The 20,951-nt window shown below is 39.7% G+C and overlaps 1 protein-coding gene across 1 annotated transcript; it reads right to left on the reverse strand.

Annotated features, from left to right (window-relative positions):
• Positions 1–972: 972 nt before the first annotated feature.
• On the reverse strand, positions 973–15,214 carry arfip2b (ADP-ribosylation factor interacting protein 2b). The gene is made up of 10 exons (XM_070917013.1): positions 15,061–15,214; positions 12,756–12,866; positions 9,761–9,817; positions 8,055–8,163; positions 5,649–5,735; positions 5,047–5,162; positions 4,734–4,955; positions 4,403–4,560; positions 3,917–4,091; positions 973–3,734 (listed from the first exon to the last, which is right to left on the reverse strand). Exons 2-10 carry the CDS (start codon positions 12,852–12,854, stop codon positions 3,579–3,581), a joined length of 1,179 nt encoding a protein of 392 aa, XP_070773114.1. The 5' UTR covers positions 12,855–12,866; positions 15,061–15,214; the 3' UTR covers positions 973–3,578.
• Between the last annotated feature and the right edge of the window lie 5,737 nt (positions 15,215–20,951).

A 20,951-nucleotide genomic window follows, 5' to 3' on the forward strand; every position in this document is an offset into this window, starting at 1 on the left:
ATTTTTTTAACCGAGTTTCGCTGTCAGTTCTTTACATTCAACCAAGGACTCGCATCCTTACAAAACATGTTCCAAATCATCAAGCATTCACAATAAAACGTACGGCGGCGTTTTAATAGACGCTTAACTTTGACCAAAGCACCGTTACAGCTGAATTTTACTCACCGTGCTTCTAATATGTAGCTGTCAAATAAATCCTCACTGCGATCTGGCCTCGTGCTCCTGCAGATCACCACAGTCAGTCTGTCTCACAAACAGCAGCCACAGGTGCAGGGCGCGCCTCCACCAATCACAGTCAAGTCAGCTTCCAGGTACGGAAACGCCCTTTTGGGGAGAGGCAACCAAAAAGATGGGTAACCGTTTCCATTTAGTGATCAAAAATATTAAGTATAATATCCCGTTTGGCTTGTTTGTGCGATTAATAGACCTCCTACACCTTTACTTTAGTTGCTGAATTCTATGTATAGTATATAAGAATATCACCATGTCATTTATTTCTACAGATTAGAATAAAAGGCAGAAGAAAAAGTTTGTATATTTATAGACTACAAATTCAACACCACAACTGCTGCTATAAAGAAAAGCCAAACGAATGTGCAGCTGAAATTGGTACTAATATGAAAACAATTGTAACTGATACAACTTGTGTGAACATGTGTGAACTGTTGGCCCTTGGGTGTCAGAAGAGAGCTGATTCAGAAATATATTAGTGATATTGGAGGGGGTACTTTTGTTAGGTTTCCAGTTGTCTCTATAATCAAACGGGATAACTTAATTATATGAGAGAAATTTGATAAATGATGGTTAATCAAGGTCACTTGTTAAATACCGGTGTACAATTGTAAGTACAATTGAGGTTAAAAGTTTCATTTGACTGAATCCAGATGGTTCTGTCTTCGTGCAACACAAAGCACACTGGGCTACAGTGCAATACAAATAAGATGAAAGAGCAAACAGAAAACAGTCAGAGCATTTTGAAAATGTGTACTTTTAATTTTGCTCCCTCGGGGTGGGGTGGGGTGGGACTTTTCAGGTCTGAGTGAGGAATGAAGGCAGAGTATCACATCAATCCATGACACGACTTCATTTATCATCTTAAATACCATTATGTGCAATCATTCATACAGTACAACACACCAGCTCAGCCTAGAAAACATTGATTGTACACAAATAAAATATCTCATTTTATAAATCTTGGTTCTCTCTTGGCAACAATGTAAAGACTGCTAGGAAGAGTGACTATAGATGCTTGTCACACTTTTTTCAATTTATTAGAGGTTTCACAACTACGGAACAAAAAAAAAAAAAAAATCTATTGCCATTCATTTGGGTGTTGGGGTTAGGAATTTCAAAGGGGCAGGTTTGGAAAAGAGGAGTCACATTTTGTTAATATTGCTCTGTGGCGGTCAAACAGACCAGGAGCTGGCCAGTGAAACTGCAATTTTAGCCGCAAGTGAGGCCAAGGTCTTAATGAGTGACTTTTTCAGCCAGAATAAAACACACCCATATGACACACTGACACATAAGAAATCCACTTCCTTTCATAATTGTCCTCAAGAGTGCAGCATTGAAAAGGAAACCCAAATTTTGGATTCTGCTTCAGCCAGTTTCAATATTTAAAATCAACAACCGTAAGCATGGTGTTAGGCCAGTCCATGTCAACTGGTGCGCAGAAGGCCAAGAGTAGAGCATCAGTGCATTCACACATATCTGCACCTGTACTTTGGATCGCTGCCTGCCATGCAAATACAGCGGCAACACGAAGCTGCTAACAGAGCTCTCGAGGCTCTCAGTTAAATTCAGCATGGGAAAACATTCACTACACTGGATTATCTTCAAAGAGGTTTGACACAGAGAAACTGAAACACTTTCTATCAGTTAGTTTAGAAACATTTTTGGGAGTACATCAATTACAGATTTGGTTATCCTGAGACATGTTTTCATGTTAGTGTGTCATCTGCAAAATGCCATAAATGTCATACTCATAAACTGAGTAACTTGCACAAATCAGACGTTCCAGTGTACAATATGTTGAGTCCAACTGATTAACACACACACACAAGGAACATAATAAATACAGCGATGAATAATTATTCAACATTACATATGTAGTACCATGCCGATATTTTGTGGTAACAACTTCTCTTAATTGTCAACAATGGATGAATGAATAATCTTCAGTGTGAAGAAAGGTAACCATAGACAAATATATTCTGCTTTAGGGGGACTGAAAGATATGATCCTAGATGTCAATGGCATGTTAACTTTAAAAAGACAACAAATTTGTAATGTAATGAATTTCTTTCAAATACAGTCCATTAAACAATTAAATAATGGAGTTAATCCATTCAAGATTGTTAGATCTCAACTGACTGACATACCCATCTTACATAAGTCAACCACCCCTCAAAGCCTCCTCAGTCCACAGTGAGACTGAACCAATCAATGCTGTTTAAACATCCCGAAAACATAACGAAGGTCATCATCCATTAAACTTCTCTCTCAATTCTCTTTAGGTAAATAAAACAGGATTAATAAAAGACCAGAACCCGTATAACTTTAGGAAGCCACGGCAGTGTTCCTTAAATGATTCTTATGAGTTGAAGTGAAAATTTAATTATTAGCTTTAGTTTTAATTTTCAGGTTACAAGTTAAATTTGTTGCATTTCTGATTGATAATTACAGACTAAACACTGCGGTAACTTGCAGTCTAAAAACAGCACACTTTGCTGTATACAGTATACTGTCCTTCACCCTGAAGCAGAGGACATACAGCTGACTAGACCTGAAATAATTTGAAAATAACGAGGTGAGTCAAATTAAGCAAAAACTAAACTGAAGACAACATTTTTTATAAGCTACAAACAACCATATAATATTTAAGTGACAGCACTTCATTTGAAATGTGCATTGATTTGAAATGGACAGTCCTTTCCAGTGTACCATACAAACCCCCTTCATGTGTAGTTTGAAATCTATTTCTGAGCTCATCTTGCAGGCCACACGTTCATTTAGTACACTCATATATAAGGAGGCACACCAGGAAATTGATAAGGTCTGGAAGAGTTTTGATGTAGTGTTTGGTCACATCTGAGTGCATTTTAATGGTTTCAATCATTTTGCTTCTTCTTATCTGTCTGTGTTAATACGATGGTGTGTGGTTGAAGTTTAACTCTGAGCACTGGGAGCACTTGAGGAGTACAGTAACGGCCATGAACATGACTAACACAAGATCACACGGCAAAATAGTGTTGAGATAGAAGGGGCTTAAGTCAAATGGGAGAGATGAACAAAGCAGAAAGAGAAAGTTAGAGTGGAAAAAAGGAAGTTGGGAAGAGGCACTAAAAGCCCCCAGACTGTTCATGAAACTGGCCACTTGGTTTCCTGCTGCATTTAGCCCATTCATCAATAATACCCTGTCCAATCCTCCCTCATCTGTCCAATCATCCAGCCACACGCTCATCTCATATCTTCATCCACCCAATTATCTGTAGTGGTCCTCTGTAAGTAGGGGGTTTTCGACAGGTAGCAGGTGGAGGTGGTCAAGACGGAGGCTGCAGGAGGTCCAGCAGACCCTCTCACTGCTCCTCTAACCAGGAGGGCTTGTCAGCCCCTGGAGGCCTCAGCTTTATGTTGAACTGCTTCAGCGTCTGCTCCAGCTGCTGCTGGTTGCCAGCAAAGTACGCCGAGATGGCATTATGGAAGAGGAGGAGCTGCTTATGCATCACCTTCACCTGAGAGAGAGAGAGAGAGAGAGAGAGAGAGAGAGAGAGAGAGAGAGAGAGAGAGAAACAAGGCATCTTAGGAAACTGCTTTCTGCATATTATCACAAAGAAACCACATCAAGTCAAACCTGGATGTAAACCTTTTTTACTTTGAAGGTTGATGATGATGCAGGCCAACTCTGCCTACTAACCTTATTCTCCTCCAGGAACTTGAGTTTAATGATGACGTCTGAGCGGAGGCGTTCATACTTGTCCTTCTGGACTTGGTACTGTTGCTGAGCAGCATCTATGCGGGCCATGGCTACAGCGTCCCTTGGACCCAAACTCAGTTCCTCCAGGTCTGACCGGTAGGCATCAAACTCCAGTCTGTTCTCAAAAGAACAAGAGAAAATACTTGTTTAAGAGGTTCTATGTTTGTCAATTATTCTCATTAATCCTGAATGATTTTGATGATGGTTTGGTCTCAGATTAATGTATTAAGATTTGTTGCAATATTTATTTTTGTTACAATACAGGCGTTTCGTTTAATGGTATTATAGTGTGCAGTGTGACAACATCAATATTTCTGTGTGTAAGTTGTGTCTATATCTTTATTATCTTTACTAATCGTCTGTTAAAAAGGGTTTTCATCCAGTCTCTTAGATGAAAAGAATATTTCATGTACTGCATGTCCTTACCTGGCATTTTCATACATCTTGATTGTCATCAGGGTGTCCTCCATGGTCTTGTTGATCAGAGTGTTGATGCTGGACACAAAGAAGTTAATGGCACCAAGTAGAGTCTCTCCATTCTTACACAGCAACTTCTGAGTCTCTGCATTGTAGCCAAACTCATCCTGTAAAAAGGCAAACAAGGCATTAATGCGCACAATACAACATGAATGGTATTAATGATTTTAAATGTTGTCTGCATAAACCTAACCAGTGCTTCCTCAGCTAGCCTTATTCAACTTCCAAGGTGCAGATCAATATCTAAGAGTTAAGACAGGGATACATTTTGAGGCCTCACCCGTAGCTCTGGAGATTTCTGACTGAGGTCAGCAAAGGTGTCACCCAGCGCATGCTGCGTCTGCACCATGTTGTAGAAGTGGTTGGTCAACGCTCTGGCCAATCGCAGCACATTCTCATATTTCCTTTTAGTGTCTCTCAGCACCTCAATCTGGGCCTCCAGCTCCAGGTCCACAGTCCGGGAACCCCGACCGAAACGCTCTGAGATCATTTGCTTTGTACACTAAAACAATGAAGGAAGACACACAGAGGCATTACTAACACGATGCAATTCCTTTCTGTGTTTGTATCATACTGCAGAGAACCTCAGATACCTTGTAAGTGTTGAGACCCCACTTCTTCATCGTTTCTAGTTTTTCCACAGCCACACCGCGGGTCGCTTCATCTCCCGCCATTGACGAGCTGCTGCTGCTGTGGTGCATGTTGGAACCTGAGAGATGAGACCCAACATGTAGAAACCACAAGGACATGGTAAATAACACAAGCAAACAAACACTTTCAGGTAGACAACAAGATTAATCCCAGCAAAGAACAGACCAAACAGAGAATCCTGAACTACTTAAAGTGCATTAAAACTGTGCTGCATTCAATAAAGACAAAACTGAGGATGGATTTCTAAAATCTGTCTGCTATCTCACAACTTACGTCCATCACCATTAGCCCTTAAACCACTGTAAAGCATGCGTAGGACTGAGATAGTGTTAATGAGTGAGTAAGTAGCAGGAAAACGCAGAGAAAAACTGAGAAAAACAACGATAATATTGTGGACACCAAATTCTTTTTAATGAGCTGTGATAGAAGGTGAAAATACTGTAGACTGCAGGGATATTTTGAGTCACTGCTTAAACGGCAATCTGATTAATCAATGAAGAGCCAGTTTGAGCATTCAACTTCACCCTCTTTCCCTCCCCAGTACCTTGGTATTCATTTGATTGGCTTGCTATGTGGCAGAAGAAAGAACTGCTTGGGGGAACACTACTTCGCCTGGCCTTCATACGCAGGTCTGTGACAGTGGTCGGGTGGGAGGGTATGGATGAAGGAATGGTTCAGGGTGAGCATGAATTAGAGCAGGGTGTGGGAGGGGGATTTACATTGGGTTTTTTTTTTTTTTTTTTTTTTTAATTATGGGAATGTTGTTTTTCAGGATTTAAAATGATAGTTGGATATTTAGGGTTTAAGTAATTATTGAGGTTGAACAAGTGTGCCAAAAATGGAGTGACAACGTAGGAGGAAGATGGCGGGGAAGAGCAGGGAGATGCGGAAAAGACAGAAAAGTAAGACGACAAAAGGGAGAAGAGGAGGATGAGGAACATGTAGGAGGGAATGGTGAAAAGGAGGTGGAGGACAAAGATAGACAAGTACACAGATGAAAAGACAACATTTAGTGTATGACACTCAGTGAATAATGCAGATGAGTGATGATGAAGACGGGGGCTAAATACTGTGACACTAAATAAACTGGATGAGCCTTTCACTAAATAACAATAAATGGTAATGATTAACAAAACTAAACATTTACTACGGTTCTCTCAATAATATATATACACTTTTCAGTATTCAAGGTCTTAATACAAATACACACAGTGATAGACATGAAGGTGGTTTCTGTTTTGCTACAGAGAAGTTCAGAGATCAGTTTAGTGTGTTATTCCGGGAAACACGAAAAAGCGTAGACCCCTTAATGGATGAGCTCAAAACTCAAAGAGAAACCAACGAGAAAGTGGAGGAAGAATATGTAAAAGAAAAGCTGTGATAGAAAAAAGCCCCAATTTGTCCAAGAAGAAGAGCAGTTAGAACAAAGGAGTGTATTGTCCTTCTTTCCACTGATAAAGAGAGCATCTGATGAAGATAAAAGGGACAGAGAAGCTGGTTCCCAGCTATCTAAAAAAAGACACATTCAGTATAAAAAGCGTCTTTCCAAAATGAGATATCCATCATGTGAGAAATATCCATTAAAAACACAAAAAAATCAAAATCCCATTATGTTTACTGCAGTTAACAGAAAAAAAGTACTTGCTTACCAATTACAAAACTGGATGTTCTTATTCTATAAACATTTCCCAACCCCTAGAAATGATTATATCACATTATGGAAATAAGCTCTCTGTTATTAATAATAATTGGGTCTGAGGAGCCACCTAATCCTGTAACTGGGATCCTTTTGTTAAACTCTGCATTGTAGCGCACAGCAGGGCCTGAGAGAGACAAAGATGCAGAAATATTAGTATCAAACAGGTAGTGAGAGTGTTGTAATTTCCCTTTGACACTGTGAATACAGCTACACTGCTGAAGTCAATGCCTTGATGTAGAAAATTACCTTTGTGGACCTTCAGTTCACACAACGTGAAGAAACATGGGGAGTAACACAGGGCACCTATGAAATTCTTGATGATATGGCTTCAAACCATTGTCTAAACACTGACACTTTGATAATGAACTTGTCAGTTGTGTTATAGTACAGTTACAGTATATTTTTCTGAGGCATTAGACCAAAGAGCTGTTTCAGGTACAGGTGAGACAATTAAAAGGAAGGTCAGTTTACGTAATAGATCCGTGAGTTTGAGTGTTTTGATGTCTGAGCTCATCAGACATCAAAACACTGTACAGCAGCAGATTATAATATTATGAAAGAAGATTTTTCAACTCTGAAAAGTTATCCTATTTTTGGATTGCCAAGTGAACAGTGCAAATACTGCATTCACACAAGTAATCTATGAGGAATGTGTGCTTGCACATATTTGATTGGCCTCCGCAGCACCTTGCCGATATTACACTGAGCTGCAGCAAAAGTTGAAGCAGGTTGAACTTTTTTTGCTGTGCAAGCCTGCGTTTTCTTGCTGAAGTCCTCTGTGTCATCACCTAGCTCCTTTGAAAAGAATGAGGGGACTACATTTGTCCCTTCCATTTGGGACTAAATCCAGTAAATACATTATTATACAGACAAAACACTTTGGTGCTTAGGTGGATTTAGAAATCAATATAGTTCATCATTCACTCTGCCACCCTGCTTTCTCCCATATATGTACATAGAACCACCAAAACTGAGTAATACGGACCACTAAGGCACATTTTCAGATACAGTGGAGGCCATGCAAGGGATGAATCAGTGCAAATTGACCACCAATTACCACAAATAAATTATCATAGGAAGAATGATAGCAAGCCCCAGAGGTCAAACACTTCAATGTCCTGATTAAACTCACTGAATAACTCAAGAGTCAGAGAGTCAACAGAAGAAGTCAAAATGTGACAGCGACAGTATAGCTGAGAAGAGACTGATAAGATGTCAGAAATGATAGAGAGAGACAAAGTAGGACTCTACCTTTGATTGAGCTGGTGGAGATGATACCCTCTGCTGTTCCTCCATAACCTCCAGATACAATGCTAGTCTCGTTGAGATTGGGACCCGATACCATCACCTGCTGTAGGTCCTGCAAAGTGTAAGTGGGGGGAATAAAAAAAGAAGAACAAGAAAAAAAGGGAAGGATAGAGGGTTTTGGGTGGGGATATGTGGACAGGAGATTATGACTTGAGTGTTCAAGACAGACACTGTAGACAATGTAGGTGAAAGGCTTATTCACTAGAGGGGGACAAACACTACTATGTTAGGAAGGTTAGTCAGTTCTCAAGGCAGTCAACCACTTATTCGGAGGCCAAGAGGGAAAACTAGACTGTGTGAAAGACGGAAAACACACCACTAAAGTGCCCAGTCAATAATCAACCTAACTAATGACTTGAACTGAATCTCCTGCCTGCAAGCAAGAGGACTACAATACCACAGCTGTGATGGACTGAAGTTTAACCCAAGCAGTGACTTCAATGATCTATGCCACAGGAAATGCTCAAGCAAACTATTTTCTCCTTCCAAAATAATCACAGGCTTAAGTGAAACTCTGGATCATGAGGGGGAAGTGTGTTACGAGCCACATGATCCATCTTGTGTGTTTTCTTTAATTTGACTCACTGTTTTCTCTTGTTTGCCTTCCTGCTCGAGTATCAGCTAGTAAAGGAAAAAAAAACATTTGTGAGGGATTTATGGAAAAGGAAAATCTAGCCTGAACAGATTTCTCACTTTGGCAAACCATATGTGAGCCTTTGGTTCCGACAACAAACAGGTTTAAATTTAACTCCTGTCGGTGCCGTAGGCAAGCCTCTTATATCATTTGCTGCAAACTCTGCACAGTAATTGAACTATGGGCAAAGACCCATATTGTCCATCGTAAAATGTAAACGGGAGCATAACATATAGGACACATCCTGAAACCTTGGGCTTAGACTCTTCAGTAAGACTGTGATAAGGAAACTCTAAGCCCTGGGAGGGAGGTAGCCGTTTCCTTTTTGTAAGCAAACACAAAGACTATGTTTGATACTACCAAAAGGAAGCAAAAATACCACTGCTGTGATTTGTACTGTTGGAGGTTAAACACCATTCAATGAGGAAGCTATTACACATGTATCTAGGCTCTATCTGTTTGTAGTCATGGTCAGCTCTCTCTTGCCAAGCACGACAACATTCCTCATCATGACTGAAACATCAAAACAGAACAAGCGCAGCCAAATCACACCAATATTACAGCAGGATTATTAGTATGACACCATGTTTGTTTTGTCAACCAACACGAGTTAAGGAATCACACTCACACATGACCCAAGTGCACACAGAATCTAGGCTATATTAGCTCAACGAACACTAGATGATTTTAAATGTAATAATCAAATGGAAACAGATTGTAACGTTGAGACCTGAAGTGTTTTGTTAACACTACACAATTTGAGAGATATCTCTCAAAACATATCAAGTTTGAGAGACTCCTATCTGGAGTTAGTAAGAGCCAAGTTAACAGGCAGCTGCGCAGTGGTTTGCAATAAAAATTAAATATCTGACATTTTGTGGAACAATCCAACGTAGCGATGCAAGGCAATTTAATGCCGCATAAAGTCAAACCACTGAGCAGGACTACACACCAACATAAACACACACACACACACACACACACAAACACACAAATGCACAAATGGCCTGCTCACCCTGGTGCCTCTGGAGCTCCCTACCTTCTCATCTAAGCTCCACTGCAGTTTTGCAGCCTGCACAGAGATGGAGGAGGGGAATCGACAAACACAAGAAGAACAACAAAAAAAGAAACAAATAGAAAAAAGAAAGGAGACAAAAAGAAAAATCCATGACTGAAATCATGAAACACGATAGAACGATGTAAAAGTAATCCCAGAAAAATCATCTTAATGCCCACAGACAGCAGGGATGTAGGATGGAGAGCAGTGATGACTGATATCACAGCAGGTCAGGTCAGGATTCATCATTTAGCTGGTTTATGTTAAAAGATTCAAGTGGATCACCTAGTTCACTGGGTGAACATGTTTTGCTTTCCATCTATAATGTGTTACCACAGCTTTGCCATGATATTATTCCATCACTGTCTGGACGAAGAAAAAACTGATTCTAGTACAACACTGCAAAAATGAAAATTTATTTACAAGACATTTCACAGACATTAAAAGTGACATTAACATTAAGGGTGGATAAAAATCAAGAGGGAACCATGTACACACACAAACATCCACACAAACACCACATTTGAGTGCCATAAAAGACAATTCTCTATTTTAGTAATTCATTTTGGGTTGTGTCAGGAGTAACATGCAACCTTTGAGCCAAATGGCCTTCATCACAACAGTGCCCATTTCTGTAACCTACAATTACAGTTTTCAACATTTAACCACACAGACACTGAACCAACAAGCAAAAAACAAGTTAAAAAGAAGGACAAAGCCTGTTTAACAACATTTTCTCCTTCATTCTGTCTATGTGTTTTATCTCTTCTTTTAGAAATCTGCCTCATGTTGTGACATCTGTTCACTGTGGGAGAAAGCTGACGCAGACACTGATCCCTCCCTGGACACTTTGTTGACACAGTGCCTGTTCCCTGAGATGAAGGAAACTACAGAACCTTTAAGTCATCATAAAACAATCTGGTTGTAAAATCTTAACAGTGAGGTTTGGTAGGCTTATGAAAATGTCTTGTTTATGTACCGAAGTTGTATCAAAAACTGAATGCTATGGAATGATACAGGCTGGATAGCAGAGGCTCTGCTTTAAAATGCCACAAACAATTACTCCAAAATAACTCAATTCTAATAATACAATTGGAATATCTCCAAATTAATAGCACAAATAATCACCTATGAGAAAGTGTGTTTAACAGTATAAGCATCTTAAAATGCTGTTGATTGACTGAGTAGACACCAGTGAGCCACTGTGATGCATTTGATGCTTTTGCCAGGATGCTGCTGGCAGTCAATCCTGTCTCTGTCACTGTCAAGCTGCCAGTCACCATCCCTGTTCTGACACGCGCGCAATGCTTTAACATCTGAAACCAGACGTCTGCTCTTCCTTAACCCGCCAATCTTCATCCCTATGTGCATCTCTATGTACAGACTGCTGCAGCTTTAAGTGCTGCACAGCAGATATCATCAATCTGATTTCAGAGGGCTTTCACCCAAGGACAAAGCGCAGCCAGTTTCAGATAAATTGCAGAGTTGCTATGACAACTGGTCAATATCCAGCATCAAACAGTGCAGCTAAACACTTCTCATATATTAAACTGTGGTAGCCACACCAAATGGTTGAATACTTGCTTCATCATGCAAGCTTGCTGAGAAGGTAGGGTTTTCTTTTACTTCTCTGGTGGAGGCACGCATAGTTTGGTGAGCAAATAACACAATTAACTGCCAGTACTTCCTCCAGGATCTTCAGTCTGTTTGTCCAACAAGGTGTGCCTTGGGACGCAGGAAAATGAACAACCTGTTCCACCAAACGTACTCTGCAACTACACTGTTATTTCATTCTAACTCTGACTAAGACACCCCTGGAAATCATGGAAACATGTTGGTGCTGTCTCCTTTGGGAGCAACTGGTTCCCAAGGTGACAGCTGGTCTCCAACACCTGATTTCCCAGTAGGATCTCTTTCCACAGTTGAAACTAAGCAGACCCAAGGACTTCTGGCAGTGTGTGACAGGAAATACATAATGCAATAACAGCTAAACCCAGGCAGATAACAGTATTTAAATTCACAATAAGAGATTGCAATACAGCTTCAGAACAATCTGTGCAGTTGAATATAGGTATGTTAAGGTAAAGTGAGGGAATAACAGTAACTGGCCACATTCATACAGCCAGTTTTCAGGACTGACAAGTGTTTTTACAAAGAAGAATCAGTGCTACATTTTACAGTACATATTACCCCAGAGTGGTACAACAGTGTGAATGGTATTAAGAGCCAGCTCACTTAGCCAATCTCGTGGTAGCTGAGAACAATACCCATAACCACAACATCAACCACTGAAGGCACACTATGATAAACGGTTCGTAGGTTTGGTTTTCTTCATGTGCTCTCATGTGAACGATATAATCTTTAAGGATAGTACTGTATCACTGAATACATCACAAAGTTAAAGCTATTGTTAGCATTTCCATATCTGGGTGCCTGATGAAAGATCTGAAAGTCACTATGATCTCATAATAGAGTACAACCTGACAAAAAAGGCAAGCATACACTCAAACTAACACTAAAACTGATAAATGCTTAAAACTGATATATATTTAATAGCTAAACAAAACTAACTATAATCAAATATATAAAATTTTTTCAGACAGGAAAATCACAACTGTAAGAACCATCTCTGACACCGCATTTACACCTGGTATTAAAAAGCGATCTGTATCCGAACACATTATGGAGATAAGGAAAAAGTCAAGAACAATGGTCTACCAGTATGAGAGCTTTTCTTTTATACAGTAGAAAATATGATAAATTACTGACAATTAAAGGCTGCAGGTTGGTTTTGAGTATGTAAATTATCTTTTGTTGGCTTGGGATCGCAAGTGGGTAAACACAGTTGGCACATTTGTTCCCTTGTGTAATAGAAAAACAACAACTACACACAGGGTGATCTCAAAATGTTACACACAGTAGACTGTCAACTGGTACAGTAGCTGGGACCCACCTGTTCAAGGCTGTCATCTTCTGGTAGTGTCCCTGTGTCACCATTACTGTTGATAGGAATCTCCATTGTGGCAGCTTTACTCATAATGCTGTCTGTCATAATGCACTATGTCTGTTAGAAAAAAAACGAGAGGAAGAGAGTTAAAAAGTGTGGATACAACAAACTACTGTATGCAAAACAAAGTGAAAAAGGCAGAGATGGAAAAACAGCCTGAATGCTGCTTTGAAGAGTAGAGACCAAAGAGCGTAGTCAAAACAGCCCAATCATTAGGAAGATGGGAATATAATTGCCACAAACAAGCGAGGAGGTGGTTTTCAAAGAGCAAGGCTACCGCTCAGCATAAAAACAACACACCTATGAAAGCCCCACGCATGGGAGCGGCCACTACAATGAGCTGTCTAGTTGAAGTGGCCACTCTACTCTACAACTCAATTACAGGACCATATTTCAGCAGCGCCCACTGCCTAAAAACCCAGACTAGAGGGGACACAGCAACATGTTTACATCAACATTGTCTAGTCATTCTAATAGGTCAAGCTGATTTGGCCTGCTACACAGTCACACATTCAAGTTGTACAATCACATAAGCGTAACAACCTTTGCAAAAAAATAAAAATAAAAAAATGCTGGACAAGCAGTAATAATAGCTCCTATTTTTGGCTTGGACTGGTGTAATAAATTCACAGCTTAATGAATTCACTCCAACAAACACTAATGAAGGGTCTGAATACTGTGTGTGTGTGTGTGTGTGTGTGTGTGTGTGTATGTGTGTGTGACAAGGCCACATCACAGATGATGGTGCAAAATTAAGGCCAATTTGAAGGCCTACAGATGTGGAAGATGCAGATACATTGCGTGTTTAACAAGTAAACGACCATGTACAGTAGCTCTACAAAGAGAGATATACAAAAAACAATAAAACAGTAGGTAATTCATTATGCACTTGTGGGTGTTCTGTGGCCTTTTGTTCTTTAGGTCAATAGAAAAGACCTGGAAACTGAAGTTGTAAGTAATGTATGTTGATTTTATCCAACAATTTCAGATAGAAAACTGCAACTGCTACTAAGTGAAAGTGAGCTTAAAATGTACATGAGACATGCGCTCTACCAGGTGAGCTACCAGGGCGCCCCAAATATTCTATTTTAAACGATAGTTAGATGCTGATAACAGTAATTAAACATGACTAGTATATATCATGCTTTGGAACCTATTTGATGTCTAATCTCACATGTCCTTGAATTACTTTATAGCAAACTGGGCTGGATTTACAGGAGATTTGCTGTGAGATTTGCTACCATGTGGTTGACGGCATCTTGAACATAACTATATAGTAGGTTTATGGCAGTTAGATCACTTGCTGGCACCAATATCACAGATGTTGCCTGAAGGGAGGTATGAGCACCGCTTGTTTACATTTGCTCTGACCTCGCCTAAGTGGGCTTTTCCATTACAAATGCACACATAGGCCATGCCCAGTCCATTTCCCGAGGAATGCCACATCTCTGTTGACTGCAGACATTATAAGTTGTGCTTATCTTGCCCAACAACACTCAACACAAAAATGCACTCCTCAAAGACAGCTTACTGCAGCCGTGTGAGAGCTTTGGAAGATATTAATTGATCATCTTAATCCAAAGTAACTGAATTAACCTGTAAGTGTCATACGCTGGAAATCAGTGGGAGACACTCAGGCGAGCTATTTAATAAAGACTAAAGCTTCATAGACTGAGCAACCAAGTTAGCTGCTTTGCATAACATCTACATCTGAAATACGCCCCGATCTAGTTAGTCTTCAGTCTTCAATAAGTGTAAGTAAATGTACTAAAACAGAGACAATGTACGTTATTATTTAGCATTATTACTAACGTAAGATAACGTGAGAAATAGTTTACTTTTATAGTGATGGACTGGAGCGTTTGACTTGAAATCAAGTGCACAATCACTATATCCTGGGAACCATAACAGGTGCACCAGCACAGGTGTACAACTGCTCACTCTCCGGCAGGTAGCAGTGGATGCAGGCCCCCGGTGGGTTCCATATGCCCAACACAGTGGGGGTATATTTAAGGCCGGAAATATTATTTATTTGTTGAGAATGTACAATATATTGAAGCAGCTCTTCAGGCTGGAAATAAATTTGCTTTCTAGAAAAGGCCTGCTTCTAGTTCACACATGCAGCTGGTTAAAAATGATAAACAACCCATTGAGTTCACTGTGCAAAACCGGCTGGTTATAAATGATAGATATATAATATCCCAAACCCATACAAAATGAAATATCGTGGTTTTCAGAATGTTTGACTTACGGTGCTTGGTCCCGTCGTAAAAGCAGAGCTGTTCGGGAGGCTAGCGAGCAAGCTAATAACAGGCTAACAGCAGTGCATCCCAGTTCATGCGCGGCTTAGAGGAGACTGATGTGTCTTTTGTCAGTCCAAAGAAAAAAATGCCCGTGGGAAACAATGCCGAGTTCTTGTTTAAGAATAATTTAATGACATAGCAAGGTAAAGTGTTGTTCTAACTGCGTATGTCTTCTGACTCTCGGTAAATAATCCCCTGTCTTCTTTTTTAATGAAGCCAGGAGGAACGCTTTACGGAACTGACGACACCGTGGAATTCATTTTGCAGACGCGCTCCGATGCAAAGAACGTCTATTCATGAGAAGACGGATCACTCCTTACACAAGCTAAAACATTAAGTCGTTTTTAGTATTTTTATATATTTGTAAATGTGCTCGTATTATTTATCGTTTTTTGTGCTTCTGAAAAAATATATAGATAGTAGACTTTGAGTGCATTTCCCCATCACGCTTCGTGATTGTACCTGAAAATTGAAACGGAGTGAGAGATCTTCATTTTTCCTTCATACGGCTACGACCCATCTTTGGGAGTATCCTGCAGGTGATGTGTGCAGGCTTCAGCGGTGATGGCTGTACATTAACTCAGGGAACTGTGAGTTTTACCTAAATTGTGCCCCAAGACGTGCTAGGGCTTATGAGTACTTTGAATCAACCCTGCCCCACCACCAGTATTACTGTGGCAAAAAGACCTGTTCTGTGCCTTACAGTTACAGACATTTAAAATTCTGGTATGGTAAGGATAGCGCGCGCAGTTTTTGAGAAAATAAATCACCAGCATGCCATTATGGCAAGGTTCTTACTCTGTGAGAGATACAGAAATGTAAAGGAAATGTAAAATATGCAGTTGCGAATATTTAATACACTAAGGCGGCGTGATTATAGTATTATTCAGCAACTTAATTGTTTTATTATATATTATATGTACAGTTAGTCTGCAGAGTACTGGGTTTTAGTGTCCAGTTAGGATTTTTTGATTTACCAAATGATGCAACTTTCTGGTATATTTGCAGGTTTCTTGAAAAGGCCAGAATACATGTTGCAACAGTAAAGAGATATACTGTCCCCTCCTCACAGATAAAGGACGATTAGTTGTGCGAAAGAGATAATACCTATTGTATGGGAACAAACATGTAAACGCCCCATCCCACCCTAAATAGTCAGTCTATAATTAACATACAGTAGCTTGATACAATGAGAACAGCCGGTGTAATGGATGTATGCAGGAGAAATGCTTTTGCACATATTCATGTTAAGTATTAGATATATTATTATTTTTACATAACACCATGATTGTAATTTTTTCAACACATTACACAGGACTCTCATAAGTATTGTATCATAAAATCTGTTTTCAACAGCAATCTGTTTTTCTTGTTCTTTTTTCTCCTTGCTCCTTGTTTGTACGTGACTTCAGTCTTTACTTTAATTTCACCTCCATCACTTGTGTGGTACTCTTCCTTATCCTGCTTGTGACTTCCAAAACCTCAGGCTGAGGCGAAAGCCCAACGTAGCTACAATACTGCCCTCTGTGGGTACATTTTAGTATGTGAACTCCTGAGAAGGGAAAAGGTGTTGGGCTATGACTTTCCTTCAGTTTCCTGAGCATTTTTATAAAGACCCTGTGTCATCTTAATTACTATCCACAGACACCAATAATTAAACTATAATGTTATTTGTGAATGGAAAATTCTAATTCATATTTTTTTTCATTTGCAAAGACAGTTCAATTTGACCAGGATAATAGTGTCAAATAGTGGTAACAGTCTGTACCGTCTCTCAGTACTTCTGAGGTCAAGAACATGCTGACATCCAATAAACCATTTGAATCCTTTGACCTTTGAACCAGTCACAATATGGATCTCATGCCAGAGAACAATACATTAAAAGTGTAAAGAGTACATTTATATTTTTTTGGATGATACAGTTCTTGCAAAAGTGACTCATGTCCCTTGCATGCACCTGGCCATCATCACAGTTTGATTCAGCCTCTATGTGACTGTTTGATGAAAGAAACACAATGAATGTTTGAGTGTAACACAGGCACATAAAGCATATACTTCTTGCACTCAACTTTGTAAGCTATTAATGAACCACTATGAACTATATTAACAGTGCTGGACAGGATCCTACAAACGCTGACGGGCTGAGGAGATTCAAACAGCTTCTGCAGTCAATCAGAGTCTGAGGAAGGAGGTGGGGAGTGAATGGAGGGAAAGAGTGAACATTTTATTAATGAATAGATTGGATGCTGAAAGAAGTGTGGAGCCAAAAGAAACTCCCATGGTATTTTTTGGAAGGGGGCGTGAAATGCCATATGGGAATGTTTTACGAATGGAAGTGTGCTTGAATACAGTACAAATTTTCCGGCTGTTGGTGGGTTTTTTGGTGCCAGTCTGTGTCACTACCTTTTCCAGTGAACATGGTGTTTTGTGCAATTTCTTCTTCTTTTCCATCCCAAATAACTTAAAAACAACAAAAATGTTTTACAGCTTGCGGACATGTTAACAATATAATCACATGCAACATAATAAGCCACAGCTGCTGCCACTGCAGATGTGTGTGTACAGTGCTGTCCACCCAGATTATAGCCTACAGCAGTCACATTCCCTCTCCAGATTGGCCAGTTACCATCAATTTCTTCTAATTATGATTATGATTCATTTTTATTGTGTCATGAATCTTGATTTATTGGATTGAGTGGATTTATTGACTCTTCCGCTAGACATGCTACTATTAGCTCCATTAGTTCCATGTGTTTTACACATGAGAAGGGAGATGACAATACTTGAGAGGCTAGCAAGTATGAAAAAATGAACAATAATATTCATACATTCCTTGGTAAAAGAAATGGCCAAACTAAAGGCACTTAACCTATTTTCACTCTATGGGACAATATATATAAATCACAGTATTTATTTTATATGTGATGAAAACATTATAGATTTACCCCAAAACCAGAGAACGCACAATTGCAAGTCAGTGTGTTTAGAGAAAAACATACTTATTTTCTAACTTGAAATTCATCCCTCCAACAGGATGGTAAGATGAAAAAGCAGAAAAGAGCTGCAGAGACTCACGGACCACAATTCATAGCTGCTTTTTACTTTCTGTGCTCAGTACTACAGCATGTGCTATGTGGAGGAGTTTCATTGCATATTCATGCAGAATAAACAAATCAATTAAATTCTCACTTGCTGCAACATAACAGGAAAATTGTGTCCAATCATGACAAACATTCAAATCAACACTTGAGAGAAAACATTAGGGATAGCATGAACATGGAGTATTGGTAGGGAACCACTTGTGTGTGACCACCCATTGCTGCCATGGAAAACGCAAAGTTAGCAGTGTGAGGCATTGAGGAGGTAAGTACGTATTTTTCTGTTAAATGTCATGGTTGTAGAGAGAAGAGGAGAAAGTTTTTGATCTCTGAGTTAGTCAGCGACCACATGAAACTTGAGTTTGGCCAAAGAACGACTAGTTACTGGAATCAGGGGATGTTATTCCTTACTCAGTCATAAGAGTGCCGACTCACCTGTTGAATCATATTAAGACTCACGCAAATTCGGGGAAAGTCTCACGCAGACACATTCACAACACTTTCTCCACCCAACCCTGAACATAACAAAGCAGAAATAATTGCTTATTTAACACAATCCCTAAATACTCAATAAAAAACATTTTTGGTCCATTCTATACCCGATATGCCCTCATGATGGCACCAAATCCCAAACATAAAATACAGCCAAATAACACATCTACAGTATATAAATATACAAAGAGCAGACTTCATATAAGCCACTGCAGACTAACAAGATGCTTTAGCTCTCATCATCAAAGAGACAACTCAGTTCAAAAGCTGATGAAGCTTTTCAAATCAGCTAGGATAGCATCTCTGTGAGGAAAAACTATGGTGGCCACATGATGATGACTACAGCAGCTTTTACACTCATTTTCCTGAACCACTGGATGACTAACGGCCTTTCAGAGCCACTAGGGATCATGTGCTGACTTCACATGTAGGCTTCTCAGCTTATTGTAAACAGGACACTTAATGAACATGCCAATCACTACCAGGCCCTGAGCAAACGACACTGATATATACTCTCCAAGGGACCACGCCAGCCTTGATTGCCTTTGTTCATCAGCTAATCAGAAATGTTGCTAATAGACTGATGTTCTGTTTGAAGTGTTTACATTGTGGAGAGACACCCCACCCTCCTTTCAAACAAAGAGTGTTTGACTTCACAGTGGCTGTTTAACACTGAAGATGTGTGTGTGTGTGTGTGTATGTGTGTACTCCACTTAGATATTGTATTCATTCAGACAAAGTCCTGTGATGCAGCCACACACAAACCCGCTTTTAACATTTATATTTTAAGGTCATATCACTGTTAAAATATTTTGACTGACCATGAAGCTACTGGATGCAGGTTGATCCAGTCTTCAATAGCAACTTTTTCCAAAAAGTCGCTCTCATCTGTTCTGCATCAGGAGCAACAAAAACATCAGCCTCTGCCCTGAGGTTTGCAGGGCCCTCTATAGCTGTGAGTGAGCCATTCAGGAGTTACCCTAGGTAAATATTACAGGTCATTGCCGTTGAAGGTTTTTCTTTTTCCTTGCAGGATGCCGTGCTGCTGTTTTTGTAAAGCGTGTGTGTGTTGTTGAATATTAGCACAAGAGCTTCCAGAGCTCAGTAAAGTGTAAATCCTTTCCTTCAGTTTCCATTGATTAGTGAATTTTAAAAAACAATAACAGAAACATATTTGCAATAAATTCACTTTCCATGTGTTGCAGATTTCCGTATTTTTACTCCTGATTATATATAAATAAATTCGGTTTAACCATGTTTGACAAAAAATCTTACCTCAAGGCCCAGCTCCTATCTGTTTTCAGAGCTTTCAACCACATCACACATTCTTTCTCATTCGTTTCCTCTGTTGTCATGGAGATACAGTGGCTCAGTTGCCATAACATGACCTAACTATGACAACTGAGCTATCTCCATGACAACCTGAGCAAACTCCATCCACCCCGTGAAATTAATGAACTTTCACACTATATATATTTATATGGATAATGTTTAGATAACTTTAGAATAATTACTATTCATGGTCCTTCACAAATTATAAATGGACTGCCAAATATTAGTGCTAAACTTTTAACTAGTTCAGTTCAGTTAATAGTATATGTTAACCTGAACCCTTAGGCCTTAACCCAAGACTGCCTTTTATTTTTAAACCTCAACTGACAGTCTGATCATAATGTTTATTATCAATATTAATAAATTAAACATATGAGTATTAATATTGATGCATGTTGAACATGATATTGCTGTAGTTCGTCTCTCCCACTGAAGAATTAGTCGTTCATATGGATGCTTTTGCAATGTTGGAAGCATTCAATGTTCCCATGTGTGCCAGAGATGTTATTAATGCTTCCTGAGTTTATTTTGTTTTTGAAATCAGCTACCTGTACTTGGCAGAACACACCGTAGCTTGTTAAAAACCACACAAATGAACAAAGTACATTCGACACACACACACACACACACACACACACACACACACACACACACACACACACACACACACACTCACACAGATGTGGCCAAATATGCAAGCTGTGATCAGAAGTGTTTGCTTTAGTTGCCAAGATTGGTGTTTTACAGCTGTATTTGTTCCTGGATGTGCCGGTTTATGGTGCACTTTAGGTCACGCACTACATCTAAACACTGCCAGAGTAAAAAGGGGGCCTGCATGTACCCCTTCACCTCAACCCTGCCACACACAGAAGACTAAGAGGCCTGCCCACACACACTAAGCAGGGCACAACCACATC

Source organism: Enoplosus armatus, chromosome 13, assembly GCF_043641665.1.
Source record: "Enoplosus armatus isolate fEnoArm2 chromosome 13, fEnoArm2.hap1, whole genome shotgun sequence".
NCBI lineage: Eukaryota > Metazoa > Chordata > Actinopteri > Centrarchiformes > Enoplosidae > Enoplosus > Enoplosus armatus.

Coding starts and splice junctions, on each gene's coding strand:
- arfip2b (XM_070917013.1), bottom strand. CDS start 12,854: ATGACAGACAGCATTATGAGTAAAGCTGCCACAATGGAGATTCCTATC. Junction 9,818..12,755: donor AAGATGACAGCCTTGAACAG/GTGGGTCCCAGC, acceptor ATCTCTGTGCAG/GCTGCAAAACTGCAGTGGAG. Junction 4,561..4,733: donor AGAAATCTCCAGAGCTACGG/GTGAGGCCTCAA, acceptor GCCTTTTTACAG/GATGAGTTTGGCTACAATGC.